The sequence below is a fragment of the Carcharodon carcharias genome, chromosome 2 (genome assembly GCF_017639515.1).
Source record: "Carcharodon carcharias isolate sCarCar2 chromosome 2, sCarCar2.pri, whole genome shotgun sequence".
NCBI lineage: Eukaryota > Metazoa > Chordata > Chondrichthyes > Lamniformes > Lamnidae > Carcharodon > Carcharodon carcharias.
In genome coordinates, this window is record NC_054468.1 from 30,793,290 (window position 1) to 30,808,914 (window position 15,625).

Genomic DNA, 15,625 nt, shown 5'->3' on the forward strand with positions numbered 1-15,625 from the left:
CAAATGGGAAATATCAGCAAGGACGCTCTTATTGAAATGCAGATGTTGCACAAATTGTTCCTCACTGAGGTTCAGATAGGAGAACAGCTCCCTGAACACTTAGGGTGGTTATAGCCTCGTGCTGGGAGTCCTCTTCCCTCTCCTGCTCTTTGTGACCTCTGTTTACTCTTCAAGGCATGCTGTACCCAAGGGAAATGCCTCATGCATCCACGTCTGGGAGCAACTGGTTTGAGCAGAAGTCTTCGGGCTTCCTTGAGCATCTGCCACTCCACTCCTTGTAAATCTTTGCAATTGTAAATGATTATAGAAATCACCGAGTGTAAAATCAAAGCAACCGCCAGCACAAATCAACCAGCAACTAACCTGTAAATAGATGATGATCCTTTCAAATAGCACCGTGGGGGGGGAGGTAGTGGGGAGCCAGGGAGGGCAGGGGGAGGGGGGTCTGTGGGGATGGGTCCTTCCCGCCGTTGAATGCATGTTCAGCTGTGTGAGATTAAAAGAATGTGTGAGTCAAGAGCGTTGATCTCCAAAATGGCAATGTGGGAATGGATGTCCTTATAAAATATTTTTGGGGAATATTGAGTTATTCTGTGAAGAGGGCTATGTGCCTGTGTTTAAATGACTCAATTAAGCTGGGAAAAGGTTACTTGAGGCGGGTTGTCTGGGAGGTTCAGACATGAAAGGATAGAAGCGTTAGGTGTGTACTTGTAACAAGATATTATGGTGATTTGAGGTACAAGTAAATAGGTTGGATCTAACGTGCATTTTTAGATAAGTTGAGAGTTTGTTTGAATATCAAAGGGAAGTCAGAGATAAAAAGAAACATTTTTGCATCTTACAGGAGTTGCATGGGTAAACATGAGAAGCTATATTTTATTGACCTAAAAACAGAGACAAAATAGAAACATGAAAGATTTATAAGGATTTGAGTTTCAAAGAGGTGTGAGAACCATGGAACCTGAGATGGAAGGGGGGAAAAGTGTTTCAGAGGTACTGTGGAGAGGTTGGCTGTTGGCTATTGATGGTTGGCTATATGAGGAAGGTCTCCTGGAAACAGCTCTAGGCCGGGAGAAGATACCGTTTGAATCAGCCATTCAGTCAAGCCAGAAAAGTCTTAGGCTGCAAAAAGCAGTCTAGTTCTGAAGTCTTGGATTTCCCCACCAGATTGGATGCGAGTTTAAGAGGTTGTGTGCTATGTCTTTATTAAAGCTACAGCAGTTTGCCTTGGGTAATATTACTGGATTTTTATAGTTAAACATCTATAAGGCATTGTTGCCTAGAAGGTGTTTATATGTGGGTCTGACCAAATAGGGAGTCTTTTAGGAGTGTTTTGCAAGACCAATTTTAACCGTGTAACAGTAATATTATGCGCTTCTGTTTTCTTTCCTTCTTGTTAATAAAACTTTTAATTTTTAAAATCCCAAAAGTGTCACTGGGCTTCTTGCTGCTGAGATCAGTACATTTCTTCTCCTTTTAGAAAAGGAGTATGGCCTGAAAGCCAAGTTTCCCTCTGGGATTTGGTTTACTCGGCAATTAACATCTACTGTGGTCATAACAGCATCGCTGCCTTCAAATTAGCTATCATTGCAGCTGCACTAGCAGTTAATCTCAAAAACTTTGGAGCATGCCACGGATGCCACTAAACAGCTTCTGTAGTGCCCAAATGACAGGCACTTCTGATCTGAATTTCACATGTAGGATCCGTTCCTCTTCTTAGCATGTTCCCAGCACTCAAGGCCCAGATTACTGCTTGTGCATATTGTACATGGGAACTTCCATTTGAGAGTTCACACCTATCGCATACACAGACGGTAATCCAGGCCATAATGCTCATTTGGAGAGCCAGTGTAAACGTGATGGGCTGAATGGCCTCCTTCTGTGCAGTTAAAATTCTGTGATTTTGTGAAAAAAACACTGGTGGTTGGAATGTATGTTTGTTTTCATAAACGGTAGTTCAGACTTTTGCCTCATATCCAATAACTTTGTCATCTTTTTATCTCTCAGTTGTGATAAATGATCTAATTGCTGAAAATTCTCTATTCCTTCTAAAAGAAATCTAACCAGCTGTGTAAAATGAAATAGAAAAAAATAGTTTTGAGCAAGTCATACATTACAGTTCCACTAATGTCCAGATGGTGGAGACATTATAAAGGAATCAAATATTTTTGTGCATTGTTTTTAGATGTTTTTATAGATTGACTCTGAAATTAAGCCTTTAGCTTTTAAAGTGGAATCTTTTATCATTGTATGTACTCTCTGTTTGATTTTTTATTATTTTTCCATTACTCCAAGAGATCTGCAATTCCACATTTGCAATTCTCAAAATGAATCTTGCAGCAGGAAGGTGCAGCATTTCGTCTCCTGCTTAAAGATCTCCTGGAAACTACCATATTTCGGTGGATCGTGAGCATTAAAAATTCATGTGTATTGGCAATGTTGAATGTCTTATTTCCACTCCTCAGTTGATGATTGGAAATGGCACTTAAGCATACCACGCAAACTGAAGTCACAATCATAGTTACAATGCCATGGAGCTTGGGAAGGGAGAAGAGATTGGTGTCTATAGAAGGAGGCAGGCCGGAGGTGGTTAATTGGTATATGAATGTGAATGAATATTCTGAGAATTCTCTCAGTTGGCTTTCGGGACTAGGAGTATTTATGCAGAACTTCTCCTCAGTAGAGTAAATTTTGGAGTAGAGGCTATGATAAAGTACTGGAGATAAATGGACTGCAAAATTGGACTCAGTTTGGTGCCAATGGCGTCAGGGTTAAAGGAAGCTGGATACTGAAAATGGGGGCCAATCTGCTTCCGACCCCATTCTCAGGAGGACATTAGCATGGGTGCAGTGCTGGACTTTTCCAAGGAGTTCAGAGGGGTTTGAAGGCCTGTCAACAGAAAGTCTGCTACAGTTGGTGAATGCTGTCTGTTCTTGCCATATTCAAGCCAAGATGGAAAAAACTAGTGTTATTTGTTCATGAGATGTGGGCATCACTGGCTGGGCCAGTATTTATTGCCCATCCCCAATTGCCCTTGAGAACTGAGTGGCTTACTAGGCCATTTCAAAAGGCATTTAAGAATCAACCCCATTGCTGTGGGTCTGAAGTCACATGTAGGCCAGACCAGGTAAGGACAGCAGATTTCCTTCCCTAAAGGGCATTACGACAATGAAAGACATGAACGACATCCATGGGATGTGGACATCATTGGGCAGGCCAGCATTTATTGCCTATTCCTGATTGCCCTTGTTCAGAGGGCATTTTAAGAGACAACCACATTGCTGTGGGCCTGAAAACGCATGTAGGCCAAACCAAGTAAGGACAGCAGATTTCCTTCCCTAATGGGCATTAGTGAACCAGATTGGTTTTTACAACAAAATTCAGCAATGGTTTTGAATTCCACATTTTTTTTAACTGAGTTTAAATTTCACCACCTTCTGTGGTGGGATTCAAGCCTCAGCCCCTTGAGCATTATCTTGGGTCTCTGGAATACTAGTCCAGTGACAATACCATTATGCTACCACCTTCCCTAATGTAGGAAAGATCTGGACTTAGCTACCAGGATGACACTAAACTGAGTAAATACTGTGCAATAACCAATATTTTGCCAGTCACGTGTAACCCTAAAGTTAGGAATCCAAGCATTCTGAATTGAAAAAATATATATTTCACCTCTTTTACTATAGGTCTGATGCTACACTCACTGTTGATGAAATGTTCATCTTTGTTCCCTACATTACAAAAGTGTCAACACTTCCAAAAGATCTCATTGGTTGCAGTCACTTTGGGACGTCCCGAGGTTCTGAGAGGTGCTATATAAATGCCGGTCTTATGTTTCTTCTTTTAGATCACTTTAAACACATTTTGATTTACTTTGAGCCAATTAGGTTGAGTGTAGGAGGGGAAATAACCACCTGCTGTCTTGCATGTCGAGTGAAAGTCAAGGAGTTAACGACATTGTTTTTTTGAAAACACAACTTGTCACTTTATTTATCAATTGTGCATAAAAATAGCACCAAGTTCAATATGAAATGTGCTCAAAACAGGCATTATTTAATTGAAAAGACAATGTACCAGAGATCTGAGATCCAATGGGGCATCGGCAGGAGAAATAATGAAAGTCGTGCATTACCCCTGCCCAAGTCCCCACGTGATTTATACATGGCGTGTTTTATGCGCACCATGTGATTTTTGCACACCACGTGATTTTCCCTTCCTCTGAAGGCACTGAAAAAGAAAATTGGGTGGCTGGGGGTGGGTTTTAAGGAACCCAGTTATCATCTGAGAGGACTGCAAAGCACTCATAATTCCTTTAGTCAAATCTCCACCTTAGTCCAAAAGGTAACCATTAGTGTTCCCTCTGAGCGGTACACCTGCATGGCCGTGCAATAGTCCATCAAGTGCCTCGTATTTAATTATTACAGTCTTGCACACCCTGATGGGTAAATGAGGTTTACTGCCACACTCAAGCCATTAGCAAAGAACTGGTAGACTCCACCCTGGCCCTGCCCCCCAAAGGAGATTAACAGACAAGAGCCAAACCTGATAGGATTAATCAACTGGAATTAACAGCTGAAATTCACTCGTCTCAGTTCCTGGAGCCTGAAGCTATCACTCAGCACTTGTCTTTCCTGCAGTCCACTTGTTGCCTCCCTCCCAATCACCGACACTCCAGCTCGCCTCCCCTCCTGGATATCATTCTCATTGCCCCTTTCCGCTCAAAGCAAGGGCTCAAGAGAGGAATGTGGAGAATTGGGAGGGAGGCGGCGAGAGGGAGAGGCTTAGACTCCTAGCCTAGATCTCCAAATAATAACGCAAAGGTTCTTTGTGAGGTTGTCTTGTGGAACACTTTAAACCGTGCATACTTCCAAATACCACCGCGCTCAAATTTACTGTGCATTGTGACAGATGGTTTACTTTAAAAATGATGAACCTGTTTATCACTTCACAATTCATAGGCCAGAATTTGCAGCTCGGTGGGCGGGGGCGGGGCCCACTCGCCGAGGTGTAAAATGACACGGGGTGACATCAGGTGGGCGTCCCGACATCACTGCGTCATTTAGATTTTCAGTTCAGCGGGCGCGTAGGCGATTCGGCTGCGCACCCGCTGAACTGTCAAAGGCCTATTAAGGCCATTTAAAAACTAATTAAACTAATAAACTGAGCTGCCCGTCCAACCATAAGGTTGACGGGCAGGCGAAGAGCCCAGGCGGCCTTCATATTTTTCATGGAACCTCATCCACGGGTGGGATGAGGTTTCATGAAGTGTTTATAAATTGAATAAAAATTTTTATAAAAATTCATTGACATGGCCCAGCTCATGTGACAGTGTCACACGAGGGGACATGTCTTAAAATGTTTTCTTTATTTAGATTTTTAAAACTTAAACTAATCTCCCCGAGGCACAGAGGTTCCTTAGGGAGATTTCTGCGCTCTTTTGCCACCCACCCGCCCCCCCAACCCCCCAACCCCCCACCGCCTGTACAGGGAGCGCTCAGCACTTCTGGGTGCATGTCAAGCTGGGCAGGCCAATTATTACCACGTAAAATGGCAGTGCAGACCCGATCGGGTCCCTGCCTGCCCCAACCTGCATCCCCCCCGACGCATAAAGCCCCAATTGGTGGGGTGGGGTGGGGGGGGGATTCTCCCCATAGATTTTTGATCAAAAATTACTGTAGGTGGAGTAAACGAAATTACTGCCCCAAAAACTACTTCAACTGTCATTCTCCCTCCTGGGATTCCATTCTCTCTTCATCACAGTGTTCTCATTCCCCAGATGGAGTTCCCCTTTCAATATTCACTTCATTTACAGGGACGCTGTACCTCTCTAACCTTTGTCCTCCAGTTCACAAAAGCCAACCTCCCTCCACATTCACAAAGACACTTTACCTCTGCCTGATTGTGTTTGATGATGTGAAGCAATGACTGAGCTATTTTCCTCACCATTCATAAAGAAAACATTCACTAAGCTGGAAAAATAGAAGTTGCCTCTTCTGCATTTTCTATCATTTGAAAAGGCAAACCTCCTTTGCTCTTTCTATTTTAAGGCTGTCAAATTAAAACTTGTCTTGCGTCTTCGCTACTAATTCAACTTTTTTTCTGTCAAATGAGTAAGGTACAAGCTACAATATAAAAACTAACAATTGCTTCTCCCATATATGGTAGTGTCGCAGTTCTGGCACTGAACTTAAAACCTAAAGGTTGCGAGTTCAAATGTCACCATGGTAAGTTAAAAATTGAATTCAGTAAATATAGTAATTTGTGGACTAGCATGTTACCATGTCAATGCCTGGGGGAGGGTATTCCTTCTTCACCTTTATACTTGTGGTAACTTTATAAAATATACATTATATATAGGTTTTGTTGTTTCTACTGCTGGTGCACATCCACACATGACTTTGCTATTGGTGCACATAACAAAATTCATTCCACACATGGATGGAAAAAATTAGAGGGAACAATGGCCACCATTCACCATTGCATAGGTTAGAATTGGTATACAATTCTGTAAACACATTACAATAAGCTCGTCATTGACAAACATTGTACATCTATGTATCATCAGCACAGTTATAAAACATACAGAGTTTATCCAGAGTTTAGTTAGAGATGCAACACAGCATAGAAGCAGCAGAAAGTCGAAGGACAGGGAGAATAAAGGTAAGAGTCTGTATTTTCCTGGTCCATGATGGTGTTAAAGGCATCAAATGTTCAGTGGCCACTTAAGGTTTAAGCAATTCTATTTTGGTATATCAGAGATGGAAACTTCATCCAGTCTCTCACTTCTCTAATCCCTTATTCTTCACAACTATTCCTGCTAGGCATGGGCCAAAAGATTAACAATTAAATAGTGACGAAATATAGTTATGTTGCCACTAAATGTCACTATCACTATTAGTAAATACTAATTTACTACTAAAATACTGATTTAATTTAACAAAATGCATATTTACAAGGCAATGCTAAAGATCTATAAGGCAAAAGCATTATTCTACACTTTGAAACAGTCCTTGAATCTAATATTGGATTTGGGAATCTTGGTAGACTTTAGTAGCTAAATGCTGGATCCAATCAGAATCGAAGAATTTCAAAATATAAGTATAGGCAATCTACACAAATGACAGGTGATGCTTCTCTTTTCCATCCTGGCATTACAGGCCCTCTTTATGGTATACCCTCACAGCTGAGTAAACCAATTTCCATGTTAATATTTCAAGTACAGTATATATGAATAGCAAAATGCTTTTAGAAAAAAATCAAGCATACACAACACAGACATTAATACAACACAAATACAATCTGAAGGATTAAACATGGATAAGTAAAATAGGCTCTGGTACACTTGGCTTGCTTAAGCCTCCATCAGCTGGGTTGTGTATTATTTCTGAAATTTTCCATGGTGCCAAGTGGGACTCTGACAAGCAAAGGCTTCTACACCAGCTTCCAGTCAACCCTCAGAGCTACAATCTTATTGACTGCTAGAAACCAACAAGGTATATCACTGTGATTCAGATAGGTCCATGGCTGATAGCACCTACACTCAGATGCATTCTCTCAAAATATCAGTATGCAAACAAATGATCTTTCTACAAAATACTGCATCAAAGTAAGAGTATACACAGACACAAGGTACCATATATACTCATGTTTTTAAAGAGCTTTTGGCTGTCAGGTTGATGATAATAAAGTTAGTACTACATTCATCTGGAATTTGTGAATGTGCTTTGAAAACCGTGGGTGAATCAGTGCACAACCATGTCATAGGGACTGTGCTGAATACTTTAATATCTGCACCTGGTAGACTTATCAGGACTTCAGAAACATAGTTTTCCTTATCAAAGCCATTTATGTTATCAATTATTCTTCTTATACATAAGCACAATCAGAGCACACTTCAAATTGATCCACTTGTCTGCCATGCACAATGCACTTGGACTTTCAGAAAGTCTCTGACAAGGGGGTTATTGGGGAAGACTGGAGGGAATGGAAAATTGGATTGAAAGGAGATTAGAAAGGAGAAAACAGAATAGGAAATAAGGGCAGTTTCTCAGAGTGGTTGGCAGCAGGTAGATTTGTCCTACAGTGTTTGGTCTGGAACTGCTTCAGTTCACTGGGATTTGAGTAAAGGGCTAGATGACAAGTTCGTCCAAATTTGCAGATAATAAAATAGGAGGCACGGTAAATAATTCTGAAGACCAAAGGAAGCAGCAGGGAGATATTGATAAGATGGCGGAATGGGACAAAAAGTGGCAGATAGAATTTAATGTCAGTAAATATGAGATGCTATATTTTTGTTAAAAAAAATACAAGTCTTTAACATACTTTAAATGGAGAAATTCTGGATGAGGAAGAAGAAGAGCAGAGGAATTTTGGGGGGGGTGAGTTCAAGTTCAGATTCACAAGGCATTGAAAGAAGCATTTCAAGTGGATAATGGCATTAGAAAGGCAATTGAATATTGAATTTTATGATGAGTTTAGAACATAAAAGTTGAGATGTAATGGTGAATTTGTATAAATCCACAGTAAGACCAGTTTGAAGCTGCACACTGCAGCAATTGTTGATATCAAGGCATTAAAGAGTCAACATAGATTCATTAAGATGTTGCCTGTTACAAGAAAGTGCAATTATAAAAAAAAAAGGTGCCTACTTTCATTGGAATCAGGGGGACTTTGAGGAGGTTTATAGAGGCATTTAACATTATGAAACAGTACATGGGGGCTTTTTTTCCCCTAAAAGTTGAGGAATCAAATGAGAGAACACAGATATATGTTTAAATGTAAGAGATTTGGGAAAGAGAACAGGATCTTTATATTGTGGGTTGTAAGGCTGTGAAATGCTTCACCAGAGTTAGTTATTACAGCAGGAACCATACCAACATTTAAGAATAAGGAAGATAAATGATTGTAACAAAGGAAATTGATAGAGGTGGGTGCATAGGATTACTACCCACATGCTGTATCAACATCAACATGGGCTGCTTGGGCAAAATTCCTTAACTCTTGTGTTGAAATTTCTATGTAATCCTATGTAGAAATAAATTTTCTTTTAACTTTCCCATCATTTGTTCCCTCCCCCATTCCCCCACCATATCATAACGTTTGTTGCCACTGTTCTCTTGCCACTTTGATTTTTGGAGTTTTCCAATATGTTATAGCCATGCTTAAGTATTATACCCACCCCTCTCACTTCAATGGTGCAATGATTTTTCTGATGATCTTGTAACAAGTTGCTGTGTGTTGAAAAGTTCAAATCTATTACACAAGCAGTTGGTTTATTGGAGAGATGAGAATGGAACTGGAGGACAGCATTTTTTGAATGTTACCATTTTAGGTCTCCAGCAGATATTTCTCTTACGCTCAGTGTCAAGAACCACTTCTGTCAGTGAGCCCTCCCTCATTCTCGGTCTTATCTAACATCATTTCACTGTCCCAGAGTCAATCCAAACATACTTGTTATTGCAAAGTGCTCAATGCTCAACAGGAATGATAAAAGACTTCTCATGGCCAGGCTAGTTTTCCAATAGTGGAAGCAAAAACATTCCATCAGACCACGAGTTAGGTTATAAATTGTGGATCAGGCTTAATAAAAATAATAAAAATTCAAGAGCAGCAAAAGACCATTACAACAGATGTCACTTTTTGCAGGGCCCTATTACAAAAAAGTGCAACATTTTTCGAATTAGCCCCAAAAATACTGATCCTAGGACCAGTATTTCTAGCACAAAATTTACATATGATGTTTAGTCAATTTGCCCATTCATCTTTACAAGTGCTGCAGGTGTAGTGGAATAAGGAAACCTGAAGATTTGCCAAAAGATTGGCAAATATATTGTCTGACTATATATGCAGCTGTCATTCAACCCTTATATCCAGAGATCATCTTTGGGAACATCCCTCAGATATTGGAACTGGATTACCCTCAGCTCAAATTTCACAAATCTTTGATATTCATTAGAAAGAATGCTGGTTCTGATAGCCTAGTGTGAAGAATGATAATATGTATCTGTATCCTCAAGGTGGGGAACATTCTTCCATCAGTCTGGAATGATCAAAAAACTAATCAAAATAGTTAAGGTAATTGCTAATTGAGGCAATTGCTTGTAGGCACCAACGCTAAAAAAAGGAGACAAACCACCTATGCCATTTCCAGCCACACTGAAGAATGTGGATTCTTTCTCAACCTGGAGAATCCAAACTTGCAGGGAGCAAAATTGAAGTAATTACCAAAATCCCGTAAGTATAGACTTTAGCCTTTTTAATTGCAGTATGACAGTTGCCTCTATCTGTCATTGACCACAGAACTTGCTGCAAAGTGAAACCATTCATTAAAAGGACCAGGATTGGAGCCATTCAGGAATACCAGAGAGCAGGAACAGAATGATTACAATACAGATTAGGAGGGGACAGTCACTGAAAAAAATACAAAAGATCACTTTATATTACAGACATACAGAAACCTTTTTAAAAAATGCATACAGCTGGTAGCTGTTTAGGGTCACAAACATGTTACAGAGCTCCGTGTGTTTTATTTTAAATGGGTTCTCCTTAGTAAGTATCTTTCATCCATTGAAACTGAATGAAACTCCCTCTTTTGGCCCCACTCTCCAAGCCCCATTGCAATGAAATCAGATAATGCCAGGATGTGTTGATAGTTTCTGTCCACCTGTTGATGTTAATAGACTTGGGTGCATTTGGAAATGGTGTCAAGCTTCAAAGTAGATCAGACAACAAGATTCTTGGTGATAATTTATAAACAGGTTGAGACTATCCAAGATTGTTAATTAACACATGATAATAACAAAACCATGATCACAAGTGAGGTGAGGAACAAAACCAAGTGATGTAAATGGGACTATGATTCAATACTATTCCAAAATGATGAATGAGATGACATCAAAATGTGCATGGAGTTAGCTAGTGTCTGTGCATCAATTTAAATTTTTTTGAATCCCATCATCTAGTCAATCTAACATAAATTTGTGCGCCCTTTATTGCAACAGAATTAAACTTCCAGAGCACCTCATGCTTAATTATTGCAGTGTCTCTTTTTCCCTTTGTACAAGATTATTAACCTTCCCATGAATGGAAGCATCATTAGTTGACCAATTCTCAACATGTACCTGTTCGCAACATTCTTTGCAGGAGCTTAAATTGCTCCAGGTTATCATCAGAATGGCCATGAGATGTCAAAAGATTAGTGAAATAAAGTACAGACCCTCTGGTTATCCTTCTGGGTCACCTATACAGATGAGCAGATAAATTCAGGCTTGTTACTCAAGAACTCATAACGTTTCCTGATTTGTTGAGTAACTCTTCAGCTGTAAACAAAGCCAATCACTTCTCAGAAAGCCAGAATCCCAGGTCAAACTATGAGTGATGGAAAGTTCTTTGCAGATGATATTCTTCTGACTGAGCACGCTCACGGGGAATCAGAGGCTGCAAAGGGCCCCCTGGAAAGAAGCAGGAAAGGTGTTCTGTTATTTACATTACAGATCTGTGACTAGTTGGTGATCTCAAAATGACCACCAATTTCTAAAGCAGATGATCCTTCAAGGATTAAACATCTCCTCTGCCTCAAAGCATGTAACATTCTTTCTTGCACAGTTCATCTCAAATGATGATCAGACACAATCATAATGATGTTTAGAAAAATGGAATCTTCCATTTTATTCACAATGGATTTAAAAAAAAAATCTACCTGGTATTAAGCCAATCATCCTCATTGCTAATACACCATGATATTACCTCTAATAAATATGTTTTCTCTAACAAAGCAGGAAGGAAAATAACTTGCACTTATGTAGCACCATGCCACAATTACAGGATATCCCAAAGCAATGTGGTGTCAATTTGTGCGCGGAAAGGTCCCAGAAATGCCAATGAGATGACTCTGTTAATCTGTTTTTGGTACTGTTGCTTGAGTTACTGACACATTAACCCAGGCGGCAACCATACCTTCTTCACAAGTAGGCCCCATCCACTGAAAGGAGCATACGCAGCTTCCATTGCGGGAGTTGCAGTGAGCTTTGTTAGCACAATTGCAGGTCAAGGAGCAGTTAGGTCCATATCGGTTTGTCCTGCATTCTGGAAAGCAACAAAATGAAAAAGTACTTTATGAATCCGTTCAGAAAGTCCCTTCTCTTCCACATTTCAGTAACTAGAATGCTGCCTTTTTTCAGAAGGAAAGGTTAGACTATTCAGGGGGATTACAGACTTCTCTATGCTACTTTTCATGTTAGCTGGCAGTAATACCTCAGCAAAAAAATAGCTGATCCTCCTCTCTAATGAGGTGGACGATTGCAGTGCCATTTAATGCTCAGTTTCAAGGCCAGGCTGAGAATGAATGAGAAGCAAACTACGCAGGAGTGAGATTGAATGAAGATCCAATTTTATATTTGTCATTCTACCAGTCAGCTACATCTGGGACAAAAACAGAATTACCTGGAAAAACACAGCAGGTCTGGCAGCATCGGCGGAGAAGAAAAGAGTTGACGTTTCGAGTCCTCATGACCCTTCGACAGAAGTTGAGTTCGAGTCCAAGAAAGAGTTGAAATATAAGCTGGTTTAAGGTGTGTGTGTGGGGGGGGGGGGTGCGGAGAGAGAAAGAGAGAGAGAGAAGTGGAGGGGGGGTGTGGTTGTAGGGACAAACAAGCAGTGATAGAAGCAGATCATCAAAAGATGTCAACAACAATAGAACACATAGGTGTTAAAGTTGGTGATATTATCTAAACGAATGTGCTAATTAAGAATGGATGGTAGGGCACCCAAGGTATAGCTCTAGTGGGGGTGGGGAGAGCATAAAAGATCTTAAGATATTTAAAAATAATGGAAATAGGTGGGAAAAGAAAAATCTATATAATTTATTGGAAAAAAAAGGAAGGGGGAAACAGAAAGGGAGTGGGGATGGGGGAGGGAGCTCACGACCTAAAGTTGTTGAATTCAATATTCAGTCCAGAAGGCTGTAAAGTGCCTAGTCGGAAGATGAGGTGTTGTTCCTCCAGTTTGCATTGGGCTTCACTGGAACAATGCAGCAAGACAAGGACAGACATGTGGGCAAGAGGGCAGGGTGGAGTGTTAAAATGGCAAGCGACAGGGAGGTTTGGGTCATTCTTGCAGACAGACCGCAGGTGTTCTGCAAAGCAGTCGCCCAGTTTACGTTTGGTCTCTCCAATGTAGAGGAGACCGCATTGGGAGCAACGAATGCAGTAGACTAAGTTGGGGGAAATGCAAGTGAAATGCTGCTTCACTTGAAAGGAGTGTTTGGGCCCTTGGACGGTGAGGAGAGAGGAAGTGAAGGGGCAGGTGTTGCATCTTTTGCGTGGGCATGGGGTGGTGCCATAGGAGGGGGTTGAGGAGTAGGGGGTGATGGAGGAGTGGACCAGGGTGTCCCGGAGGGAGCGATCCCTACGGAATGCCGATGGGGGGGTGGTGAAGGGAAGATGTGTTTGGTGGTGGCATCATGCTGGAATTGGCGGAAATGGCAGAGGATGATCCTTTGAATGCGGAGACTGGTGGGGTGATAAGTGAGGACAAGGGGGACCTTATCATGTTTCTGGGAGGGAGGAGAAGGCGTGAGGGCGGATGCGCGGGAGATGGGCCGGACACGGTTGAGGGCCCTGTCAACGACCGTGGGTGGAAAACCTCGGTTAAGGAGGAAGGAGGACATGTCAGAGGAACTGTTTTTGAAGGTGGCATCATCGGAACAGATGCGACGGAGGCGAAGGTACTGAGAGAATGGGATGGAGCCTTACAGGAAGCGGGGTGTGAGGAGCTGTAGTCGAGGTAGCTGTGGGAGTCGGTGGGTTTGTAATGGATATTGGTGGACAGTCTATCACCAGAGATTGAGACAGAGAGGTCAAGGAAGGGAAGGGAAGTGTCAGAGATGGACCACGTGAAAATGATGGAGAGGTGGAGATTGGAAGCAAAATTAATAAATTTTTCCAAGTCCCGACGAGAGCATGAAGCGGCACCGAAGTAATCATCGATGTACCGGAGAAAGAGTTGTGGAAGGGGGCCGGAGTAGGACTGGAACAAGGAATGTTCCACATACCCCATAAAGAGACAGGCATAGCTGGGGCCCATGCGGGTACCCATAGCCACACCTTTTATTTGGAGGAAGTGAGAGGAGTTGAAGGAGAAATTGTTCAGTGTGAGAACAAGTTCAGCCAGACGGAGGAGAGTAGTGGTGGATGGGGATTGTTCGGGCCTCTGTTCGAGGAAGAAGCTAAGGGCCCTCAGACCATCCTGGTGGGGGATGGAGGTGTAGAGGGATTGGACGTCCATGGTGAAGAGGAAGTGGTTGGGGCCAGGGAACTGGAAATTGTTGATGTGACGTAAGGTCAGAGGAATCACGGATGTAGGTGGGAAGGGACTGGACAAGGGGAGAGAGAAGGGAGTCAAGGTAACGAGAAATGAGTTCTGTGGGGCAGGAGCAAGCTGAGATGATCGGTCTACCGGGGCAGTTCTGTTTGTGGATTTTGGGTAGGAGATAGAAGCAGGCCGTCCGAGGTTGGGCGACTATCAGGTTGGAAGCTGTGGGAGGAAGATCCCAAGAGGAGATGAGGTCAGTGACAGTCCTGGAAACAATGGCTTGATGTTCAGTGGTGGGGTCATGGTCCAGGGAGAGGTAGGAGGAAGTGTCTGCGAGTTGACGCTCAGCCTCCGCGAGGTAGAGGTCAGTGCGCCAGACAACAACATTTTATTCATTTTATTTCATTTTATTCTACGGCTCATCCGACGCCTCAACAAGAAACTTTTTCTCTTTCTCTCAAGTGCTAAGGAACGCAAGCTCCAACAACTCATCGACACTAACACCCATCTAGGACCTCCACCCCTGCCCGTCCCTCCGTCCCCACCCCATCTTCCAATCCCAACCCCAGCCGTGTATTCACTATACCCCCTGACGTTCCCCTCTCCGATGCTGAATGTTCAGTGCTCAGCAAAGGACTTAGTTTCATACCCTTACGCCCTCACCTCAATGAATTTCGGGCTCGGCATGATGCTGAACTCTTCTTCCGCTGTCTTCGTCTCCGGGCTCACTTCTTTGGGCAGGAGTCCTCTCCCAGTTCAACGGATCCTTTTACCCATCTCCAATATTCTCCCTCCACCTGGACCCCTCCCTCTGGATTCTTACCTTCTCTTGATCTTTTCATTGAGAACTGTCGGCGCGACATTAGTTGTCTCAATTTCTCTGCTCCTCTCACCCATTCTAACCCGTCTCTCTCTGAACTTACTGCACTCCATTCTCTCAGGTCCAACCCTGACATTGTCAACAAACCCGCTGACAAGGGTGGTGCTGTTGTTGTCTGGTGCACTGACCTCTACCTCGCGGAGGCTGAGCGTCAACTCGCAGACACTTCCTCCTACCTCTCCCTGGACCATGACCCCACCACTGAACATCAAACCATTGTTTCCAGGACTGTCACTGACCTCATCTCCTCTGGGGATCTTCCTCCCACAGCTTCCAACCTGATAGTCGCCCAATCTCGGATGGCCCGCTTCTATCTCCTACCCAAAATCCACAAACAGAACTGCCCCGGTAGACCGATCGTCTCAGCTTGCTCCTGCCCCACAGAACTCATTTCTCGTTATCTTGACTCCCTTCTCTCTCCCCTTGTCCAGTCCC

At 42.5% G+C, this 15,625-nt stretch overlaps 1 protein-coding gene across 1 annotated transcript in view; it reads right to left on the reverse strand.

Annotated features, from left to right (window-relative positions):
* megf6 (multiple EGF like domains 6) overlaps positions 1-15,625 on the reverse strand; it is a 360,806-nt gene that overhangs the window by 19,569 nt on the left and 325,612 nt on the right. The window contains exon 37 of the mRNA XM_041204754.1: positions 11,956-12,084. Coding sequence (XP_041060688.1) covers positions 11,956-12,084 — 129 coding nt within the window. The remainder of the gene's footprint in view (positions 1-11,955; positions 12,085-15,625) is intronic.